The sequence below is a fragment of the Ambystoma mexicanum genome, chromosome 4q (assembly GCF_040938575.1).
Source record: "Ambystoma mexicanum isolate Mex_15411 chromosome 4q, UKY_AmexF1_1, whole genome shotgun sequence".
Classification (NCBI taxonomy): domain Eukaryota; kingdom Metazoa; phylum Chordata; class Amphibia; order Caudata; family Ambystomatidae; genus Ambystoma; species Ambystoma mexicanum.
This window is the reverse complement of record NC_090928.1, coordinates 714,496,861-714,522,201: the sequence shown is the minus strand read 5'-3', so window position 1 is coordinate 714,522,201 and position 25,341 is coordinate 714,496,861. Positions and strand designations below refer to the sequence as shown.

General features: G+C 42.0%; 1 protein-coding gene across 11 annotated transcripts in view; it reads right to left on the bottom strand.

Annotated features, from left to right (window-relative positions):
• Positions 1-25,341, bottom strand: part of PLCB1 (phospholipase C beta 1) — a 3,004,223-nt gene that overhangs the window by 195,444 nt on the left and 2,783,438 nt on the right. For 4 of the 11 annotated variants that reach the window (XM_069608284.1, XM_069608285.1, XM_069608288.1 and 1 more), the window contains one exon: positions 920-967. The exons of 4 other annotated variants lie outside the window; for them this stretch is intronic. In XM_069608284.1, coding sequence (XP_069464385.1) covers positions 920-967 — 48 coding nt within the window. Of the gene's footprint in view, positions 1-919; positions 968-2,343; positions 2,375-25,341 lie in introns of all 11 variants that reach the window. 3 more of the 11 variants (XM_069608292.1, XM_069608291.1, XM_069608293.1) reach the window with 2 other exon arrangements.

The following is a 25,341-nucleotide window of genomic DNA, read 5'->3' as shown; positions in this document are numbered from 1 at the left end:
TTTGTACTGTACTTCCCCCCTCCCCTTCCCCTTGTACTTTTTCCCTTCCCCCTACCCCTGCACTTGCGCGGTCTGAATGACACCTGGCCTAGTAGGATTGTTGTCTGTCTTCCCCTTGTTCCCCCCCCTCCCTGCCTCGTCGCGCCTTAAAACACTTGTGTATAGGCGCGTTACAAATGCCATATCATATCATATCATTAAGGGCATGTAAAAAGGCACATGAAAAACATCAACGTCTGGGGTGGGGTGGCATGACATTGGGCACAGTGGCCGCATGGAATCAGTGATTGCCCAAAGGAGAATGACTGTGTCACCTGTCACTTTACACCACTTTCTGTGGCTGGACAGGAGGTGATGTGGGTGGAGGAGGAGAACTACTGTGTGACATGCGAATGACAGCTCATCCCATGTAGGTCTATCATTGTAATGGATTAGGTGGAAGAGAGTTTCCGTGACTTATTCCTCTGAGTCCTGCCATGCATAGAACCGACCAGGGGGCCGTGGGCACACCAAAGACCCCGCATTGATTTATTCCCCAATAATCAACATGCCAGTGGAAACCATCACTCCAATAATGCTGCTCATGAGCCACGTATGGGGACGAGTACGATCCAGTCCAAACCCACCGCAAAGTTGATAACAAGGACAGACCGCATTCTCCGTCTGCCCCTAAAATGCACATATGCACAGTTTCCCTGTCCTTTTCTCTTTAATACATGTGGCCAATACCCTTATATTTCTGCCTCTGGAGTGCCTTTTATTTTACCCCAATCCGTTTAGGCACCTCTCAAACGGAGAACCTATGATATATATTTTTTTCAAAATGGTTCTCAAACTTTAAACAAACACGGGTTCAACATATCCCAATGGCATATCAGACATTGCAAATGAAGTAACGCACACAGGCACGCATATTTACCACAGAATGTTCGCTTGTTAAGGAGTTCCCATCAGCGTGCAGCATGTTCTTGCAGCGTGATGCGGCGGGAGAGGAAGACAGAGAGAGAGAAAGAGGGAGGGAGCCAGGGAGAAACACAGGATTAAAAATAAACACTGGATTCAAAGCTGCTTGATCGAACTTATTAAGACGGACAGTATTCTGAACACAAAGTAAAGATTCGTTTTTCCTAACGATGTGAACATTGTTAATCTAAAGAAATGATGGCATACGTCTTACCAGGTTATGAAAACGTTCCAGTTGTTTCTGAATACTGTATCATAAATGGGTTAGAGACAGGCAGTTTTGCTCTGTGTTATGTGTTCCCTACTCTTGTATCTTACCAGACCTTTTCAGGTTAATTGTCTTGTCCAGTGTCATGTCTATGGCACGTGGTGGGGACATATTTCACACATCACTATGAATGCAGGTTGACCCAATATCAGGCATGTGGCACGGTCTGGCAGTGCCATTCTTGCTGGTGCTCCACCACGCGTCTGGTGCATGGCACAGAGGCGGGGCCTGGGGCTCATTTGATCGATGCTGGCGGATGGCCTACCGAGTATCTGTTACTCTGCCCAATGGTCAGACCACATTCTGGCAATGCTACTTTTTTCTGAATGCATAGCAGCCCCTTAGTGTTTAGAACGATGCTCTCACAGTGGCATTCTGGCTTAGAACCAATGTAGTACACTGCTCAATAAGAGGGGATGGGGAAGGCGGCTGAAAAGGTCTTTGTCACGCCTGCTTTGAGAGTTAGTTTACCATAGATGGCAATGTGTGTGAGTATATGGGGAATTCAGCCATTACCAAGAAAAAAGGAAGTTTACAAAGCAAATGCAGTTTCAAAACATGCACTGTTGCACCAATCAGAAGGTCTGCTAAACACCCATTTACCTTTGGTAAAGATAAATCCAATCGTATTCTTGAGAAATCGATGATATGTATGACACATCACATACGTGTATGCTAAAAGGGCTATTTTTATGTTTTACAGTGGAAGGAGATTTCACAAACAAATGAGTTTGGGAACCAGTGGGAGTGCACCAAAATAAACCTAGAAAAAATCATAATACATTTAATCTCTTCCCTTCCTGATTGGTTACAACGTCCTCTGTAGGGCTTAATACATGAGTGAAGGCCTTCCCAGCCCTATTAAGGGCCGGGATCAGATCTTCATGAATTGACGTTACAAGAATTCGTGCAAAGTGAAGTAACAGCAGTGTAAGCTCCGAGCCTGAAGACAACATAAACAGGGTCTTCCATCACCAAGCATGGAACCAATTAGAAGTAGATGCACGTAGTGTGTTATCAACTATGCAGGAATACAAACGCGTGCATTATCTTTAAAACAGATAACAGGCAAACACCCACTCAAACATCGCTCCAGTTCACCTTTCATCTACCTGGGAGGTTTTCTTCAAGTTGTTCAGGAACCTAGAGGGACAAGATACCACAAAACTTGTCACTTTCTCCATCAGTCGCTTTTCCTAAGTGTCAAAAGAGAATGTTTCACCAATACATGCCCACGGCCGCTCTTCTCGCAGAGGTTTAGAGAGAAAGAGATATGGCAAGAGGGGTGGAGAGAGGGAGACTTTGACATTTCTGAATCCAGCATCATAGAAAACATAGAATGTACTCTATACGTCGCTCCTATTTAATTCATGCCTGTTGTCAGTGTTGTGTGGGTCTCGTTCTTAGCCCAGGGACAGCAAAGTTCAAGGTATACATCTATATCCAGCTGGCGTCTTCACTATGTGGTGGGCTGCAAAGGGAGGTTTGCCAGGAGAGATACTGGGCTTTTGTGGGTCTGCTGGTGCAGGTTACAGGGTGTGAAGGAAGTGCATCTTGAGGAGGAGGTTATTGATTTCTTTTGTGAATTGCATTATGGTGGGGACAACTCTCATGTTAATGTGTATGAGGTTTTACAGTCAAACTATGTAGACCGGGAAGGCTTGTTTACTGGTCCCTTCTTCGTTGCTTTTCTTCTCTTTGTCTTTGTCTAGGTCTGGATTTCTGGTGATGCGCTGGCGGACAGGTGGTGGTTTTGTCTGCCTGGTAGGAGGAAATGTGCATGCCCTAATTTCTGTGGCCGTAAGCTCTTTCCAAACAAAAAATGGAGTACAACATATTAATTGTAAAATGTCCTCCAAGAGAACCCAACTGCACATCTCAGTTATGGGGGATGCACACACATTTTACCAAGGCTGTGACTCTTCTTTAAGCTGCAACTAGTGAATACTTCAATGTTTTAAAAAAACTTTTACTGCAATGTTTAAAAAAAATTAAGAAAATGCTTGATGATGCACCGTTAATGTCTAAAGAAACTCATTGAAAAAAAAACCCATCTCATTACATGTTTGTTGAGGTATTTTGAGGAAGCAGGCAGTGTTATTGGATACTCACACACTGCAGAGCTCAGATGAACTTGGTATCATCCATGTAGAATAACATATCAGCATACTAATAATGTACTTGGAGGCAACTCAAAATACGCCCTCATTCGGATTCCATATTAATTGCTTGAGGAGGTTGCGTTACTGAAGTTTAACATTTTGCAGCTTGTGCGTCAGTGATGGGTATCTTATCATCCAGTGGTTATAAGCGGGTCATATTTGCGTTGTCGGGTACATCTGTTCCCTACATTTATGTTTACAGATTACAGATTACAAATAGAATTTTGGACCAATAGTTTAGCTATTATCAACAAATAGCTAAGATCCTGACACCATAGCTCCCCCACAGAACATAGGCTTGCATTCAATGCATGCACAATACTCTCTAAATTACTATAAAGAAATATATATTGAAGGGCCAGGCAGTTTGATTCACAGACCCCAACCAACAAAGGAAACATTTTATATAATTCAAACAAGAATTAATGTATACACACACATGGTCCCTGAGGCCTTCAATCTATTCTCAACTTGGTATCACCCCCTTTTCTGAAAGTAACTATGGCAGTGCAAGGTTCTCTGATTTTAAATGCCTTCCCTTACAGGACTGAGACTCCCTTCTGTTTCCTTCTGTTTCCTTGGATTCCAACATATTCTCCTCCACCCCCCTCTCTGTGTGTGCCCCAAAGGAGCATTCTAGGCCCCACTACTCTTCACCCTCTACACCTCTCCCAGATTAAGCTCATTCCTTTATTTCAGGGTTGTCCAACTCCAGGCCTCGAAGGGTGGAATCCTGGTGGATTTTCAGGATGTCACACATTAATATTCATGAGATGCATTTTCATACAATGATTCTAAATGTATTCATATTTATCTTCATTAATATTAATGAGGGATATCCTGAAAACCCATCAGGATTCCGGCCCTCGAGGCCTGGAGGTGGACAACCCTGCTTTATTTGGATATAACCATCACCTCTTTACTGCTGATACCCAGATTGCATATACTGGTATCCTTCCTCACTCAAAGCACTCTTAATGCATAACCATTGTCTCACCACCATCCACTGCTGGTCTGCACTATGTTGCCATATGCTTACCTCCCCCAAGAAGGAAGTCATCTTTCAGCATGCCTCCAAAACAGACCCCACCGTCCCCTCTCCCTTCTCCTTTCCCCAAGTCTTCCTCAGCCCTTCTACACACGTCTCACAACCTAAGCAATCTCTTTAATAATGTACTAAAGCTCTATTAGTTTATCATGGCTACTTCTAACGCAGCCAGACACAACCTCTATAGTATTAGAAAGATCCACCTGCACCTGTCATATCATTCAACAAAACCTCTGATCTCAACTCTGGTCCTCAGCATACTGACCAACTGTGCTTACCTACTCCTTGGTTTTCCAATCTACTCCTTCGCTCCTCTCAACAATGTCCGTAACTTTGCTAAACACACTGGGGTCATTCTAACCCTGGTGGTTAGGGGTTAACGGTGCCGGTAAAGGTGCCGGAGCAGTCAACCCCTTATCGCCTCATTACGAGTTCTGCTTGTGGGACCCGCTAAGACCAGACGGCCTTAGCGGGTCCCGCGAGCAGCCCAGCATGCTAACAACGGGCCTGTTACTAACGGTCCCGTTGTTCACATGCTCCGCATTCCCATTAAGCCCTATGGGGGATCGAATGGGGATGTACCGGGTCCGGGTTCCTTGAATGAGGAAGTACCGGGCCCTCCAAGGACGGAATGGCCCAGTAATACCTCTTTCAAGGAACCCGGACCTGGTACCCGGTAAGGGGGTAACCATGCCGCTAAAAGCAGCATGGTTACCTCCTACCTCGTAATGACCCCCACTGTCTTCAACACACCCGTATACACTCACCCTCTTCTTAGCATCACCAAGATGGATGGCTCTAAATTCAAAATCCTTCCTGAGTTCTTGCTCCCTCATCTTTAACTCCATATATATTAAGGCCCCTCACAACCTTTCTAACTGGATTTCACTGAGCACTCCCACTGGACTCTCTAAACTTCTTTTTCTCTAATCAGCCTATCTGTTCCCTGTACCTTACCCACAGACATCCTACTTCGTTTGATCTTTCTCTCTACTTGCCCAACTCCACCTGAACAACAAAACCATTCCATTGGTGTAACTATTCAAAACAAAGCACACGCTACTCCCTCATGTTCCTATCTCAAATGACCACTCAAACAACCCCCTCTTAATAATGTCTCCTAAGATTATACATTGTATTTATGTAAAATCTGACCATAGATATTGAATGTCACTCTTTGTATGTGATGTCGCTTTGCCAATGTTTTCATTTTAGGTTTACAGTTTACCTCTTCACCACCTGGTCTACTTTATTCATTCTAGGTATGCAACTTGTAAAGGCACCCTACCCACCTATTGTAATGTATACAATATAAAGAATTCATGCTCAAACCCTGGCTTTTAAGAAATATGAAAAATTGAAGATTGAATTCGCTCTCACACACACACTGTGTGGATAATGTTCTATCGTCCATGAAGTTATAGGCTTGCAGTTTAAGCTGTACTTGGGAAAGGAAATTACAACCCTTTGTCAAGTCATCAGTTCCCCGTTCCTTCTCCATTTTACACGATGATCAGTCCTGCCATTCTGCTTTGGACTGGTTAGAAAATCCCTGAAACTGACACAACTGCCAACAATCGAGTGAAAACATTTGTAAGGCACCGCTCTTGGAGATCTAACTGTGCTCTGATGCCGGCCACCCACAATTAACTCAACACAATGACAGGTGAGTATACACAGGAATTAGAAAATAAACTGTTGTTTTTTAAATTCCGTCTAAAAGACAGTAGTACCCGAGCCAGTTCAATTGGACGGCTGTTCCATAAATGGCATTGCTAAATTTAAAACTCCCTTAATCCCAGTCTCACAGTGCATCAGGAAGGCATCATAACTAGGACTTGGTTGTGAGAGCAGGGTACTTTGTCTGCTAGCATGAGCAATCTTAAAAATAATGCTGAATGCTCTATTTCCTTCTGAATCAGATTCAATGTGGCTATTACATTTGTTGAAGGATTTATTTTCTCGTAGCATCTACATATGTTCAGGCCAATCTTTAAAAAAAACTGTTTTGAGAGGAGGATGAAAATTCCATTGGGGATAAGGATGGAGACAGGGTAGTAATGGAAAGGGAGATGGAGGGCATATGGGATTGTGTGCAAAATATGCTTATGAGTGTCACCAGATGGAAACAGAAAAAAAAAAACATACTTTGCCCAGAGACCATACTGTTAAGGGAGAAGAGGCGGCATGGATATCATCTGTGTACAACCAATGTGGACTGCCTTCCACTGTATGCGTTATTACCAATCTGATTACTCGCCAAGAGTAAGAGTACACATAAGACCGTATCCTTTGAAACATTCAGTAGTTGCATGTTTTTTTCTTGCTATCATTTACTATGTATTAGTATTCTGCAGCCTCATGTTTTGATACATTGTGTCTTTTTTAAACTGACTTGTCATGGGTAATAGGGTGGGTAACAGGGTCAAATATCATGGGTTCCCTCTTCCTGGTAAGCCATTGGGATTCATTAATAATAACTGTGATCATGTGAATAATGCAGTGATAAAAGGAAAGATATAAAGAATTCTATTGTATTTATCTTTTATTTCCATGTATACAGCTTTATAAATTGTGATACCGAGGCGGATCTTGGAGCTAAATAACCCAGAGCAGATTAAGATAGATACCCAACTATGATCCATAGGCTAGACTGGGATGCAGGAATACACAAGTCTTCACAATCTCGACAAGTGTGAAACTGCCTTATTTGACAAGGTAGCAGAATTCCAAAATGCTGTGTATTGGCAGGAGAATTTCCTACCAACAATACAAGATTGTCTCATTTCTTGAGGCCCGGACTACATGAATAGAACTTTGAAATGTATTTGTCATCTTCATCATCATCATAAAATATCTTATTTCAGCTCTACTGCCACACAAGTGAAGTGCTTCATACAATCAATATAAAATAATAAACAATTAATAACATTTAGTTAAAAAGTAATCACATTAGTCTCTTATCTTCTGCATGAAATAAAAATAATACTGGGAGTAACCTCCCAACTGAAGAGTGAAAGAACCTTATTTTGGCAGGGGACGATCTTACTTAAAATTAAGTTTAGAGTAACAACTCTATGATTCACAATAACAAATTACAAAGTCATAATACAATCTGACAATGCAACCAATGATATGTTATATGATATTATAGCAAATAAATAAGACATCCTTGTCATCAGAAACATCAAGATATAGTTCTATAGTTCAAACTGTGTAAGCATATACCTGTTTATTATACTATCTTCCAAAAAGAAAAACATCCTTGCCCATAGGTTCAGGACTCTGATTTAATGTTGATTTGCTAAATAGAACAACCACAATATCTTTTAAGAAATGATCTGACCATCCGAAGGTGAAATGTTTTGAAATTCCACGGAAATGGAGAGAAGATTGTGGCCTTGAGAGTGGGTTACTGATGTAATAAAAAAGGGTTAGTCCAGAAAGATTTTCAGAAGCAAAAATTGACAATATTAGTAGCAGAATACAACCAGAGGTTAAAGTCACCAAATACATTAAGATGGGGATTCAATCAAAACTGTGGCTATATAATAATTTATAATGCCAAATGAGGTTTGTGATAAACTTGGTGGGTGGAGGGGCGTAGTGAAGGACCTGAATCACATACGAGGGTAGTACTGCGGAATATACATTCTATCTAACTAAGCATCAGATGAATCAAAATACTGGCAATCAAGTCTACTTATATAATCTACGTTTTTATATATCAGCGCTACACTTCTCCTTCTCGAAGGATGATCAGTGTGTAGCAGTTTGCAGCCTAGTGATCAAATTTCAAAAGTATTCAACTCAGGATATGTCAGAGTACCGGGTCTCTGTCACACACATAATATCAGGAAACAGAGAGCAAATAAAATGAGATATGCCATGCGTCAGCAATCACTGGGCTTGCCATTGAATTGTTTACAGCACGCCTGCAACAGGCTGCCACTGTGCATATGATGACTAGCCAATTAGTTAGATATCACCACAGGAGGAACCCAGAAATCTTGCCAACTATATCATGAGGAACAACTTGAAATATATGAAGCGGAAGCTACTGCAACATGTTAAAAAATGAAATTAACGTGCAATGGGCAAAAAACAACATAAGCTCAGCTTGCATCTATAGTGCTGTGCATAGAAAGCATGGCCTATCTGGGTGAGGGCCTGACAATTGTCAAAACAGTAGCAATAGAAGAAAGACTTCTAGCATATCAAGAGGGAGGTAATGCTTAACACTCCTACAAAATTCTTCAAACACTCTGGATAAAGGTTTAGTACATTCAAATTAAGAGAAACCAGCATTAAACCTGGGCAATAATATTTTTGAAGTGAAAGTCCAATGATTGAAAATGATCCTAAACTCAGTCTAACTGTTTAGAGCTGGATGTATGAAGCATGGTGTATTAAACAGGCCTCACCAGGAATTCATCAGATCAATAGCGATGGAAGAAGAATGTCTTCTGCTCATTTTTAATGTTGCAGCAAGTGCTAAAAGTAAGAGGAGGCCAAGAGAGCCCGGCGCTGAACCATATATAATGGAACAGCATGGCTATACTGTAACCAACATTGCTTATTCCGATACCGATTTTCATGTACCTCAGCAGGATGTATGTTTTATTTTAACACCATGATTGAAGTATACACACATTTCCTATTATGGATTGTAAGTGTCGTCTTCCCTTCACATGCAGGGTTATGCCAGCACTGCAACTGATCAGGGTATAGAATATATTAAAGGAGACATCTGGAGAACTGGAAATAGAAAACTTGAGATGAGCCGGGCCATGTTGCTCTAGATACTGAATGGTAGACAGGGAAAGCACATGCCTTCCAGTGTTCACTGCAAGACTTTTTACTGATGCAATGTGGTGGTTACAAACTTAGTGTGGGGGTAGACATTCATCATGAAGAGGACGTACGTCCCTCAAACATAGGTTCATGTTTAACAATGTGCAACCTGCATGCCACACAATCTTTTCTACATGCTTCATGGTCTTTCTGGGGTAATGCACTGCAATGCACTTTTTCTTTGGCGCATAATCGCTCTACGAGAATACGATGAGTCAACTTCTCAATTGTGGGTTTTCTCAGGGATCATCTCTCTCACCTGTGTAATTTCTACTACTTTCCAAGGGGATACAAAAGACTCGGGCAATCTGCCCAGAGTTCCTACCTGTACATCTGTCAATCGTGCCTTTGTGTCTAGCAGGGAATCATCAGTGCACTCAGCACATTGAAATCATTGACGTTTTTCTTTACTGTGTCTAGATATGCGTATCACACACCCAGCTCTCTATACCTCTTAATCACATTTAATTTAGCAATCTGAGGTATCTTGTTATAAATGGTTGGTGATTTGTAAAACACTGAAAAAATAAAATAAAATACGATAAATGCAAAGAGTAATAAGAGCCATAGTGCCCCCTGGTGATACAAGAATGGCAGGAAAGGGTGTAAGATGGTACACGCAAGGTGGGAATTGAACATAAAGAACAGTAACGGGAGAAATGGGGGGAGCAGGGAAATGTGGAAATGCAGGACAACAGGAGGAGTTCAGGGTCAGGTTTGGAAGGGTGAGATAGAGGGAGAAGTGTTTAGATTGAGCAGGAGTGTAGAGATTCAGCAGGATGGAGTGTCAGATCATTAGGCCAAAGGACTAGATGAGTTTTGGGCAAGAACCAAACCACTATTTATCATCTTGCAAAATCGTTCCAATCCTCAATGTGTAGTTTCTGAAATGAATACTAGATAATACCCAAATAGAATAAAACTCACGTGATGCATAAGAAGAAAATAAATAACGCCTAGCATCATGAGTGATCCCGTGGAAAGACAAAGACTAATTCAAGAAAGGCTATGCATCAGTGTATATAGCTAATTTACATTAACTTTCCATCTGCAAGTTAGGTAAAACATTTCTCATATGATTCATCCAACAAGATTCACTGTTATGCAGTTATCTTTGAGTTGTAATGCTAAGGTGGTTTGGTTTCTGTTTTTTGATTGTCCCCTGCTGTTTTATCATGTTCTTTTTCATGTTGGTTGACTTTGCGTCTCCTCCTGCTTCTTAGGTCATGATTATCAGGGTCGCTATCAGATTGGGGCAACCAGCTTTGGAACCACTGCACTGTGCCTTAAATAAATAAGTACTTTTTCTGTCTCATTATGCATGCCAGGTATACAATATTTGCCCAATGTATGCATGTATGGGATTTATAAGTGTGACCCTTGCCTGGGAAACAATAGCGTGCAGTACATAGGGGACACACCCAAGGGGTTGCAGGTAGGTTCCGGGAATAACAGAGAGGCAGGTACTGATGGGGGTGCAGGGGAGTTTAGAGTTCTTTCGGCGGAGAAGTAGGGTTGAGTGGAACAGTCAGCAATCAGAGAGATGCTCTTTTAAGAGAAAGGTCAACGTCTGCTGTAAATCAGCCATTGGTTGCATCAACCATTATGAATGCACCGTTGAGAAATGTCAATGCAAATACCCCTACAACAATAACATATAATGGAGGTTTCTTTTGCAGCAATAACTAAAGCCTAGTTCATGAAGAATAAGAAAAAAGCATCCTTTAAATGTATCCCATCACATCTTCGGGAGAAAGAAAAAACATCCCGAGTAATGAAATGTGTATTTTATCAGCCACTGCATGGAAACTGTGTATAAAAATGGGTCAGGATGCATCCTCAACACCTAGGCCAGCTGTATGCCTCTTCTGTGCCCCTCTGTTTCCTACCCTCCGTTATATATCAGTTCTGTTGTTAACGCTGAAAAGCGCTCTATTATGTATCTGTAATGTTGTAAACCTCTGTAAAGCGCTCTGTCATGTTTCTGTATTTTTGTATACCTCTGTAGGGCTCACTTGCTTCTCGAAGCTAGGTCCACGCTCAATGAAACCCCTAATAATAATAATGATAATAATAATAATAATGTAAGATCAGGTGCCACAAAAAGGAAGTATGAATACATGTAACAGTAACTGAAAATGATCGCGAATGGTATCATATATCCATTACAGAAACGGAGAATACATTCTGACTTACGATATCACCCGCAGATTCGGGGTGGGGAGGGCTGGTACCACAGAGCTAAATAAGTCAAGTTGTAAGCTACTAGCCAGGCATAACAAAGTTACTCTAGTCCTCAGGTATCATGAGGCATATGTTTCTTACTCGCCATGAGTCAAATGTCACTCACCAGTAGCAAGTAATGAGTGCATATTGTGATGGCATCATGAAGGGAGACACAGACAACAGATCCAAGTTTTAAAAATTAAACAGGTTATTTCTTTATGTCAGGATGGAGTAAGGCTAACTTTCCTTATGCTAAGGAGTGATTTCCCTCCTAAAGAAACTAAGGATAGTCTGCCTCATTAAATTATGATATGATATGATATGATATGATATTTTATTTGCATCGTGCTTGTGTTTCAGAGTGCGACTAGGCAAGGGAGGGGAATAGGGGTGAACACAGCACAACAATGATCTTACTAGGCCCAGTGACATTGAGAACGCGCAAGTGCATGGGAAAGGAAAAAGGGAAAAAGTGCATGTAAGGGGGAGAGTGGAAAGTGCACAGCAGAGAAGAGCAGATAAATAAAAATACATAAAAGTAAATAGAAAATGGAGACAATACACAGCGGTAGTGCAGCCAGCAAGTGGCAAGTGCTGTGTTTAATGCAGCAGACTGGATAAGTCTGATAAGTGCAGAAAAAGAAGAAGAATGGTGGGGGGGCTGTATGGGTACAGATACAGTCTCCAGTCAAGGGGAGCCCGGGAGGCAGTGCAGGAGGGTGGCAGGGTGATCAGGTACCTGGGCCCAGGGGACAGAGGGTGGCCAGGTGCACAGTGCCAAGAGAGCAGATCAGCAGGGGAGAGCAGGAACGAAGGCAGAAGCAAAGAGTAAGGTCTTGAGGTGCTTCCGGAACCAGAGATGGTTCTCCTCCAGTTTTAGAGTGGCAGGGAGGCTGTTCCAGAGGGAGTCCCCAGCCGAAGATAGAGTCAAAAGTATGTCTGTGTCCAAAACCAATACTTGCCCTCACAACTAAAGATATACAATGTGTACAGATGTCAGCAACACAAGAAACAGTGTTCTAACATAAAGTTCTGAGCTCCTTCCAGCTTCTGGCTTGCCTTTCAGCTCCCCTTTCCCCAAGTTCAACACAGTTCCAAAAGGTCTCGGGGTTCCCTTCCCCAAGTTCAACACAGCTTAAAAAGACCTCGGGGTTCCGTTGCCCAAAGTCAACACAGTTCACAAAGTCTCGTGGTTCCCTTCCCCAAGAAGACAGCCCTTCCAGCTTCAAAATGAAATTAATTTCAAATCTCTCAGCTTTCAATAATGATTACAAATCAACTTGGCACTCTATTTGACTCTGCCACAACGCGACTTTCACACACCTTGCTTCATGGTATTAATTCCTCTTCCCCACCTTACTTTCATCCTGTCCATATGTGTTTATCAGTTGCTTTTAACTTATTGCATAAGTGCGCCTTACTGACTTTCATTTTATTCATATTTTCACATTGTCTATCAATGTATCTCTTGCTTTCAATTACTCCATAAGTGCGTATCACTGGTTACCACTTTGTTCATAACTTTACATTACTTTCTTTTCACTTGTGCAGTGTTTTCATATACTTTGCATATCTTTATTCTAGTTTGATATTCAATAATACTGTTTATATGTCAAAAGTACTTTGCAGCATGTTCAGTATTCACAATTCTTCTATTCGGTCTGCAGATGCATTCATTATATGTTTTCATCCGATCAGCATTTGCATCTGTCCAAATCCAGCACCTGGAGCGCTCCAGCATGAGTGTTCCCTCTTTGTCACTCACCAGTGTATGGCCGCTCCTCCAGGTGCCTTTGGTTTCTTCTCTGGCTTTCTCTCATTCCCCTTTCACTTGTCGGGAGCTTCCGGACCTTGCTGCTGTGGTCTGCGGCACACTGGAGTCTTCTTTGTCCCACAGCTCTGGCTGTAGGCACATGGCACCCAGAACTGCGGGGCTCTCGACCGTCCCATGGCCCCTTCAGGCCTTGCCATCTTCCTCACCCCTTTGCAGAATTCAGCGTCCTTTTCATTGGCCCTTCTCCAGCCTGCTCCACGTCAGTTTGCTGCATCCTTCTCCCCAGGTGAATTTCTCCCTTACTTTTCACTGTCTCTCCTTTTATGCCCATGCAGCCTCTCAATTGGTGGTAGGTTGAAGTCCTTTGCATGACCATAGTTAACTTTACTAGTGGACATGCCTGACCTTTGTAGTGGTACTCCATAGTTCTCTTCCTTGTCTCATTAGCAAAGTGATTTGCATGAATGAAAGTGTGCATCATTCCCAGTTGCCTCTTCCTCATCCCTGTATTAAAGGAGCATGAATGTGGGACTTGTGTGTGTAACAGACAGAGTGAAAGATTGATAATAACCTACAAAGGCAGGGGGGTAGGGTGCATTCTGACAGGGGAAAGGGGGATACCATGCCTCACCTAAAGACATCCACTCCCCACTCCCCAAGGTCCCTCCACCCAGGTGATCCTCCCTCGCATATCCGCCCCAAGGTTGGGATCCAAAAGTGATGGCCTTTCCCTGGCCACCTGAGAAGAAGATCCAAGCGGAGTAGATGGGAGGGTGCCCTGAGGTTCCTCACAATATTGTGATGCCTGGGTAATAGCTCAACAGCAGAAGTCCAAGGCAGGCCCAACGTCAGCAAAGGCCGTAGCAGGGACTTCTTCCCATTGCTTGCTCTTTAAGCTCCAAATTGGGGCTCACAGCTGGGTCACCATATGGGGTGCTAATAATTATTCATGCTTTTTTTGAAGTGCTCATGTTAAAAACATATGGGTTTCAGGTGACAAGGGAGTGCCCACTTTCTTTAAAAAGGAATCACAATGATGGTGTTGATGGAACATAGTAAAGGGAATGTGTCCCTTTACTATTTCCATGTAGGTGAGGTGGGTCGCCAGACTGACAGATTCTAGCGTTGATTACAGGCCATGTGGGGTTACTTGGCAATGAGTGCGGGGGCATGAGGGCAGCAGCTTGCAACAAAGATAACAGAAACTTGTGGATAACATAGATTCACGCACACATTCCCGGCCACCAGGTTGGCCAAAAGCTCTCCCCTGGGTGTTAATATAAATCTTTTGTATTTCCAAAAATGGTAAAAAAACAAAAAACTCTTTTGGATCATGGCAGATTTTGCAGAATGGTGCTATTGAATAAAATAGACTCTCACCCTCTACAGTACTTGAAATATATGCCTAAAGCAACATCAGCTTTGAGATACTTCAAAAAAAAAATAAACTTGCATAACTAGTTGCTACATTTTGAATAAGGCATCATCTGTGGTTAGTAAACACGCAGGCCATGAAGGAGGAATGGTTTCTGCTACAAGGCCTCTAAGCCTGCACTAGAAGTTGTATGCATAAATTGCCGACGGCAATATTCTTGTTTACCCCCTTACAATAAATGCGTACAATAAGTGGTAGTTATTAAGCTGTTGGACAATCAGAAAAGTGTTTCTTCCAAGGAATTCCTGAACCTACAACATTGGGAGACTAGAAAATTACAACTGTCAAGAAGATCACAAAACTGCTATTTTCCTGTTAAACAGTGATTATGTGCAGCGATATCTCATCAGACCTCCGTAAAACTTCAATCCACACAACTTCAAACCGCGATGTTTGGGAACAACACAAAGATCCTACAGTTCAGGGAGTTCCTTTGGGAGTGATATGGACCGAAACCTGTGAATACCTTGCTGCCATGCCAGGAGACTGCCATGCCAAGTCAGTGCTCTTTTAATCCTAGTACTTACCTTTGAGAGCGCTCCACTGCTTCCTAGTTAGGTTGGTGCTACATAAATCCCATACATACATCTTCTTATGTTTGTGGGAGCACTGAAGCTAGATGAAACTAGAGTAAAGAACTGTCTGAAGAGATAACGTGAGAGGCCTTTGTCGAACGGTCAGAGGGAGGAATGCCTGCGCGACTGTCACTGATCCAGCTGTGCCCTACTTACTGCAGCAATAGTTGAAGGTTTCCAGTGATCCAGCTTCCTCGCGTCGCAGGCCCTTGGATTTGTGCAACAGAATATTAGGCTTAAAGCATATGCAGGCGGACAATGTGCATGTCAGCTTAAGAGTTTAAATATAACCCAGTGACGCATATGTATAGATCTCCTTGCTACACTATTCAATCTTAAAGAGGATTCTGTAAATTGATTGGAAAAAGTCACCTTTGTGATTCTCTGCCAGACAAGTGAAGATATAGATTTTCCCTAATCCGGATCTGTAAGCCAGAGCGCAGAGCTCCATCTGTATCAATTATGAGATCTGCGCTTTCGCCAAAAATGGCTCTACAGCACTGTCCTACGCCATGCAGAGGCTACAGAAACATTGCATGTTTATGGAACTCAAACATTGTAACAGAACATGCAGCCACCGCCGAGTTTGCAGTAAGGTATCTGATGAAGTATTTCATGGATGTGCACGTTCATATGGAGCACGTTGTGAACAGAGCTGTGTCTTTAACCCTGTTCAATGTTACATGCAATTTAGTGCTTGTGGAAAGAGACAGATTTGCACGGTTGGAGGAAGGTTTTTTTTCTGTGATGGTCCATATTATTCTATAGCCATTGGCAGGCAAAATACCTGTATGAGTGTGGAAGGGGGAATCAGGCTTGACTGGTCAGACCAAAGAAGGCCACATTTATGGTCCAATGTGGACAACTTTTAATTATTTCAAAAGATGGACCTTTAGCTGGAATATACCCACGGGTACTCCTGAATGTGTCGAGAAATGTCATGGTTTGAAATTCATTGCATTGGAAAGTGGGGCACTTTCTTTTGGCACCCATGACTATTCTTTGTCCAAGTATTATGCTGGAGACAGTGCAGTTCGCTAAGATGATGCAAGCCTGTCTAGGACTATAAACGTGGGTGTTTGAATGTTAAATGAAATGTAGTCGTTTTAAAAAGTGCCAGGTTAGCTATAATGTTCGAAGATGTCTTGCCTTGATGTGCAATATTATTCCATAGTCATCAGCATGCAGAGGCTGTCCTGACTGTTACTTGGCAATGTGAACTTGATTGGATGGACCCCCGGGAAATTGGCCTGATGGGGTGACCATGAACCGTTAGGGGCTCTGATGAAGCTTTATTTAGGTCCAGTACGTTGATGATGTTTTGGAGTGAAAGGGTGGGAGTAGCCCAGGGACGATCAGGGTGTCTGTGGGAATTGCCTGCAGTGAAGTATAAAAAAGTACACCCCTCCTCCTTATCGTCGCACCCCCCACCCACTCCCCTACACCTGTGCTTTGGTATTATTGTGCCTGCATTGACGTTTTTGGCAGCATCTAAAAGATGTGCTTCACTGGTTTATCATTAAGCCTGCTGATCTGATATCTCTCTGACTGTGTGGACTCCGGTGTCTGGGAGTATGGCCCTGGGACCATCCCACACCATGGGGGGGCTGCCTCTCCTTGGTTGACTCTTTCACCTATGCCATCAAAGGGTTCATGTCACTGCTGATCCCAGCCCAGTTGATGGCCAGCCCCTCTGCTCAACACATCTGCCCTCTGTGCTTATACCGCTTTTCGGCTTTCCCTGAACACACTGACTATTTGTTTATTACTGCTTCAGTCTTTCCTTATGCGTTTTTATTTGTCTTTTTAATATGACATAATTCCTTTAACAATTTCCTTTGAGTGCCAAGATGCCTCTTTCCAGGCGATCAAGTGATCTATCAAAGGGACGATACAATGTGAATGCCTTGTGAAGGTTGGGCCACTTACTGACATGGCACGGTAAGGACAAGAACGAGTGACCAGTTCAGGGTTCTGCAATACGTGTCTCTCCAAATGTTCTGCACTCCAACTCCCATGACGTCCCAGTATTGCGTTTGCTGGCTACAGAGCGTACAATGATTCCTTTTGGGAATTCAGTATGAGCATACATGCCCTTAGCACTTAACGGTTAAGATAACACCCACTTTATGTGAGTTAGTCATGTGATCTTGTATTCATCGATTTCACGCAGCGTGCTGTCTGAGCTACTCGGGGAGGGGGGCATGGTGTACAATTGAGAATATTAGGTAAGTAATTTGCTAGATTTACTAAGAACAGTGACAGTCATTCATATGGAATATATTGATTACACCATTGCTAGATTATCCTCCTGTGAATTCAGCTACGTGGCATATGGTGCAATACCAGAATATCAGACATTTCAATTTTTTTTATTATAAGTGTCTCTAGGCTATTGGCCCGATTCAAGGTATGGGGCTCAGAAATGGCGCAACATCTGCACGCTTAGAAGGACATTGCGCGAGCCGTGGTGCAGAAATAAAAGTGCGCACTATGCGTATTCATGGATTTAAAGATGCATTATTAGCCATGACACAAGTAAAAACAAGCTGCACAAGGAACGCTCACAACACGCACCCAAGCACACCAAAAAGCAAGCAAATGGACAAACACGGCACAATCCTCCGCACCACCCCTGGCCCACCATCCAGTGCCCCATGTGAGAGGGCACGCCTCACCTCGCAAGCCCAGGCTGCTCCCCAGCGAAAAAGTGGATCCTCCCCGAAAAGGTCAGGCTGCACCGCAGTGGGTAAGCCCCACGCATTGTGTTCCATGAATCGACGAATGGGGACTTGTGTGCAATTTTGTGCGCAAGTACAATTTGTTCTGTACAGATTATTCCATGAATTGAGCCCTATGTGTTTTATCTGAAGTAACATTTTGATCTATATTCTTTTTTATGGTTTGTCTTTTCCCTGGTTTTATTGTATTTCATTTTGTCTGTGAATTGGTAACACATACTTCCACAACACACTGGAACGGATCCCTTTTCATGTGCCTACTAGCTTCATGAAATGTTCACTTTTTCAACACAGGGGAGTGCTGTCACTTCTGCTACTTCATCACACACCAAGATGCCTTCAGCACTGCAGACTTTAACAGGCCTTACATGTTTTTTCTTTTGTTTGAAAAATCTTCATTTTAAAGAATGTAATACAAGGCAATGCATAATAAAAGTTGATCTGACAGATGGTGATACAACAGTTGATATAGATTGATCTAAATATTAATAATGATAATTCATGAAGGCCAAGTAGACATCTGAGATTTGATGTGAAACATTGGATTTTAAAAATAAAATAAGACATACAGTAATAAAAAGAAAAACAGAGAAATACATGAGGAAGGGTGGATACAGAAACGTGATACTAAGATCAAGTATACTGATTATGAACTGGGGAGACATTAGGAAAAAAAGCTAAGGAAAAACTTCCATGGTTGAATACAAGAATAGAGGAGGAGGCATTGTATCTTTCCAGCCTAGGGGTAATGCATGTAGAGTTTCATCAAATGTTTTAATTAATTAGATCAAGGTTTTTCCAATTGGCCTATAAAGTTTGAATTGTAACTAGGATAAATAGGTCAAACAAATGACAATCATTACTCTCTCAAATGCGTTGTAACAGTGTGCAGCCTAGTAGAAAAACGTTTTTATTTCTTGAAAATAAAATTAATTGTGCTCTGCACATTTTTCCAATATAGCTGCACAAATTCACAATCCACAAACATATGTTTAAATGATCCTTCTGCATGTAGGCAGCTCCGACATCTGTAATTTTGTGATGCGTTGCATTTGAAAGGTTTTGTAGGAGTGATGAAAATATAGAGTAAGCTGGCTGATGTAGTAACTTGGGAGAGTTTGTTCCACACTGGAGGCCAACCGCTATCTGCATTATTTAGGTTAAATTCACACTGCCATGCAATTTGTGACCCCCCCACACAGGATCCAAAGATGTTTCGGCAGATAGGAATTTATAAAACATGGAGGCACTAAAGTTAAGATTTAGCATGTGCTGTAATCTGTCTTTAGGGTGGGGTAGGTAGGGTAAAACATTTAAACTTCAAAATGTTACATTTGTGTGTTGATAATTGTTGCATACTGAAGTATATGGGAGGCCGGAGTAGAGAACTTTTTCAGCAAGTTAATTGAAAGTCAACTGCACTCCCATGGAGACTTATGTATATTATCTAAAAAATCGAGGAGTAACCTTAAACTGGAAGAGGTAAATCTATCATTAACATACCCTACCTGGTCATGCTTAATCAAGTTGGGTAAGAGAGGGAGTAGTCTATTCGCCAGAATCTTAGCAAAGCTTTTGCAGTCAGTGTTTATGAGAGATGTTGCAAGGTAGCTTTGGGGAAGTTTGGGATCCTTGTTATGTTTGGGAAATACAATTATCATGGCTTCTGGGAATGTTCCCTGGGCTTTCTTCACTGTAATGAAATGAGAGATTCAAGGAAATCTTGTTGTTTCAGGGCTGAATTTGATTCTTGCTGTAATTGTTTCTTTTTCTTGGCAACAAGTGGTATAATTTGACCTGTAATTACAGCTTTATAACATTCCCAGTTATTAACAATGGGTGTATCTTGACTATTGTTCTCAGCAAAGAAATTACTATGCATTTCAGCTATAAAAGGCGCAAATAATTCAACCTTCATCAAAGCAGTATTAAATCACTGTTGGTTACATTTTTGGTTATTTTGTACAATTGCAAGTTGAATATGAACTAGGGCATGATCAGATAATGATGTACCATCTATAAGGGCCTTGAGAAGGATATTTGACATGGATTTAGAAAGGAGCATATAATCTAATCTAGAAAAGGAGTTGTGTGGTTTGGAGAAAAAGGTGTACTCTATTTCAAAAGTATGACTCATGTGCCATGAATCGATGAGGCCTAATTCTGATATGAAAGTCACAAATTGCTTATGTGATCTACTATTCTTAAAACCAACACTTGATTTTCTATTAAGAATGAGGCCAATAACCTCATTACAATCTCCACATACAATCACATTATGAGAATTAGAATTAGTGAGATAGTTTCTTAATGCCAGCCAGAAGGACGGATCTGGAGAAGTAGGACCATAAACATTGAGGATAATAAATTCAATCAACTCTACCAACATTTGTACTAATACCCACCTTCCTAAATCATCAGAGTCGGTCTTAATAACTTTGCATTTGAATGCTTTATTAATAAGTGTAATTACCCATTTTTTCTTGCCATGCACCACACTTGAGAAATCTTGACCACCCAGAAACGTTTACGTTTAGCAGCTTCAATTTATGAAAGATGTGTTTCTTGAATGCACACAATAGATGTTTTTGTTCTATTAAGATAGGACACAACCTTCTGTCTTTTAATGGGCTTGTGTACATTCCAGGAAGTTATATTAACTGACATATCGTTAACTCGGGTACAAATAAAAACCATCATTCCTAAAATTGAAGCTAGAGGAGGTCATCATAGAAACTCGTATGACCATTGACACATATAAATAGTTGTGGATATGCTTAACATAGACAGGCTGATTATCCTGTGAAAATGAAAACACAAAGGGAAGGACACACAAGGAAAAGGGAGAGACAAACTGTGTCAACATGAAGTTCATCCTTAAATAGTACAAGTTTCAACTATAAGTAACAACATGGCAAGCAGGAAACAGCCACACCAATTCATGTTGGCAGTAATATATCAGGGTTGGAGCCTAGTGAGAGAAGCCCAGATAGCACCTCCACTCTGGCAGGAGTTCCAATTGATAGCTCTTGAAATTGTGTACCTTTAGATCCTCCAAATCCTTTTGGGGAGTAGGTAGCGACATAACCATTTCTTCCATTTTATGAGCTTGAATAAAGTGTCTGAGATATATTGGGTTCTCAAAGTCAGCAGTATGGCCCGTGAGGGTGACCTTGAGGATTCCTGGATGAAAGATGCCAAATCTTGCATTTATTGACCTTAGAGCCAGTCTAAAAGTGGGTAGTTCCTTCCTCCTAGCCGCTGTTGCATTGGAATTATACTGAGCTATATATCTTTCTGCCGTCCCATAAGAGCTGTCTGATTTATCCAGGAGCCTTGGGAGCATAGTAGTAAGGAATGAGATAGGTTGTCTTTTTCATCCCCCTCTGGAAGGCCCAGAATGTGCAGATTATTGATTTATTTGATTTATGGGTCACTTATTAGGTGCTTATACTATTAGCACAACTGTTTCAAAGCGCCCACAGGGCAAACAGGGTGAGGACAGGGGAAGATAGACAATGCATTACAGCAAGGAAAAATAAATTGCATTAATAGTACAAACACATATTGACAATAGAGAGAAGCTGGTGGATGTATTGACCCACTCTGCTATACTATGCGGCATCACTCTGCTAGTTATGGTGCAAGATACAGCAGCAATGGCGGCAAAACTCTTGTGTGCACCAAAACCCTCCAAAACCGCGTTCTTCAACACACAAAAAGATGCATGCACAACCTGCCCCCCAAGGTGCATGTGTGGGGGAATAGAGCACATACTGCAGAAAATGTGCCAGTGGGATCCATGGCAAGCAAACAGAGTGCAGAGGGAAAAGCAGCACTTTGCAAGTGAAACTTCAAAATGTGCCTGTAAATAACATTTACTTTGTTGCTAAAAACTCCAAAATGCCTTTACACAACACTTCTCAACATTCAAAGTTTTGCTTGGCACTAAAATTCAGTTAATCTAATGAAGCATTGTGGATGTACAAGGTCCTAAACGTTTAAGAGCAAAACATTTTCTCAGAAAAAATGGGCTACCTGTGAATGACAGCTCTGTCAGATGAGCTCTCCTGATGAAACTTCAAAGTGATCCAAACTAAATGTCTGTCGGATTAACAAACATAAATGGAATGTTGCTAAAAGGAATACAGATCTCAGTTGTGTTTTTGAGCCCACAGGTTCAAAGCAAAGAAAGTAATTTATCGATGGCATTAGATGCAACAAGTTTGGTTTCTGCTGGATTTTAAGAAATTAAAATACATCTGCCTGGCTGGGCCTACGAAAAGTGGAAAAACAGGTTTCTCCCAAGGGGAGGGAACTCCTCTCAGCAGAAACTCACTGATAGATGATAATTGTGGGTTAGGCCCGACTTTCGTCTACAGCCAGGGAATGAACAATGGCAGATCCCCAGGCCAGGAAATGGACGTGGTCGCAAAACTGCTTCTTGAAGGAATTCTCCAAAGGAGGGGGCTACTCTTTGAGCTCCAGGGAGAGACAAGAGGCGGACCATTTGCTGATAAGAGTAAATAATGAACAACTTTTAGAGACTCATAACTTGTTATCCAAAGTGCTAAAAAATATAAAAAGGATGGATTTGTTAGTCTAATTTTTGGCTTTACATTTCAAGAGGCGGTGGAGCTGTGTAACATATTCTGGACAGGAATGGCAACATATGTGGTTTTATGTCAACTGTATTAATGCTAGAATTGTTCAACTTTACACCCACATCCCTATGGTAAATGCACACATTTGTGGAAATTTGCAGAATATTTGGAAAATGTGTTCAGGGTGAAATGGACACAATTCTGCAGAAAGGTGAAACAAGGTCCCTGGTGCACTCCCTGTTTAAGGAGGGAGCACCAGGGAGTGCTTAAGGGAAGATGGAAAAGAACCAGTAGCAAAGGAATGGTTGCACAGATCAGTGAGAGCAGGGGCAAAGGAGGCGATATTTTCCTTGATGTTTCTGGAGGAGCAAGGAGCAACCTGTTTGGATGAGACCTTCATGAAGTTGACAACTCTGTTGACTTCTTCCGGGGAGACAGGAGTGAAGGAGGGGAAGGCGGAAGGAGGAGGGTGAATGGTAGGAGGGGGAAGAGGAGAGGGAAGAGGAGGAGGTTTGGGTTGGGTGAGTGTGTGACAAGGCTGTTCAGTATGTCCTGGGTTTTGGAAGTGAAGTGAGAGGCAAGTGCATTACAGAGGGCCTGGGAAGGAGTAGGAGTAGAGTACACTGCGGATTGGTTGGCAAGTTCCATGCAGAATTTGAAGAGTTCAGCCATGTTGTTGGATGCATTGGACACTCGTGCCTGAATGTGGGCTCTTTTTTTGGCACGAATGGGGAGTCTGTAGCGTCTCTGAATCAGGCGGAAGGCCAGTTTGTCAGCGGGTGTGCCTGAAGTGTGCGACTTCTGTTCAGCAGCCTTGCAATTTTTGGTCTGCAAGATCGGGTCATGCCAGGTGTTCCATTTGGAGGCAGGTTTCAGGTGGATCCTCATGACTGGGGCAAGAATGTGAAGGGTGTTGGTGATGGACAGATAGAGATTGCTTAGGGCAGAATCGGCAGAAAGATCTGTGTTGGGTGGGCAAGGAGGAATGAAGGTTAAAGAGAAGGCGGCAGCTGACACTCGTTTCTTCAGACGAATGTTCGTGAGCAAGGATGGAATATTTCTATTTTCAAGGTTTTCAGACTGATTTTGTAAGGTTTTGACTGTAGTTTCTAACATTGCCACTCTGCTGGTGACATCTTCTACGTCACCTACTCATCTTTCCACTTCAGCCATTCTTGATTCAAATGCAGACCATTTATCATGTAATTGCTGTAATGTGGCTTTACGGGCCTCCATGAAGCTTCATGAGGACAACTTCCAAAGCAGCAAAGAACTTCCAGTGCTGCCGCCTAAGGTCGCAGACTGTTGGTAGGACTGTGTTTGAGTTTTAAATGAAATCTGACATGAGCATAAATCTTATTTAAAAGTTGCGGGGGCGCAGTTCTAAGTGGTGATCCTTCATGGCGCTAGACCACGTCCCCAGGTCTGACATGTTAGAGTGATATGGAAGGTAAAATATAAGTAAAGTATATTGTTTCCATTTACCTTGCATACTATTATTCATTCTTGTGTATCATTTGCTTACACCGTGCGTGTTATTCTGCTATGCTGTACATGATCTGTATTTACCATTAACTATTTTCTGCCAATTCATTTTTACCTAAATTAAGTTCTCGCCAAAATCCTTCCTGTGTGTAATCATGGATTTACCATGGGTATGCACTGTGGGCACTTAATTGTGAATGTGTTTCTTGTGCAGCAGTCATTTTGGAGTGGTTCTTCATTGCCTATTTTATTACTGGTTGTGCAGCAAACTCCTCAGTGTGCGAGTCAACTTCTTCCCATGTTCCACGCATGTCCATTGGTGAGGTTTCAACAATAGCTATCCCATCCACCCGTTGATTTTAACTCAGGAACTTTTATCAGGTCACCCCTTTTACAATCAGCGCTAATTTCCTGGGGGCACTTGCTGGTAAGAACCATGGTTGGTCCAGGCCCTCACCCAGGAAGGTTACCTTTTGAGTAATCTACACCATTTACATAAACTTCTGTTACACTCTGATTCCGGTTTAGAGACTTTTTACGAAACCCCACAAATTATAAACGTAGCCTGAAAAATAGATGTATTTGTGCACTTTTTCAGACAAATCCCATCAGTGATCCAGTATCTCACACTTAAGAGGTGATTCCGCCTTGCTTCTTACACGGATACAAACCCTTGAAGGGTAACATGAACAATCTCCAGATAGATGGCCATTGCTGTTTTGGAATCGACCAAAGAACTAACTGATCTTTATTTTTTAAAAAGTAGCATATACAGCTACCGTCACTGAGAGTCCGTTCTCAAATCATCTGCACTGTTGTGATGTCACTGCGTTCCTATGGAAATGACAATACATATACAGCCTAAAGGCAGTGAATGGATTCAATGTATTTTGCTTTTAAATATCATCCAAATTCGACTTTAAATTGCCATGTCTGCCTCATTCGTTTAATATTCATTATTTTGGGGGTACCGCCAATCCCTTTTAGAGGTGTGACTTAAGGTCAATTACTTTGGCAAAACACAGTTTAAATATATACATTGAACATCAAAGCTACTTGTTAAGTGCTTTCAATGGATGCCATACTAATTGTGTGTTTCTGGCTCTGTGCAGCACACATAAATATGCACTTGTGTCTGAAATGAATGGCAGGACACTTGTTAGTGTTTCCTGATTGGCACGCTACTATTGGCCAATCATTTTCACT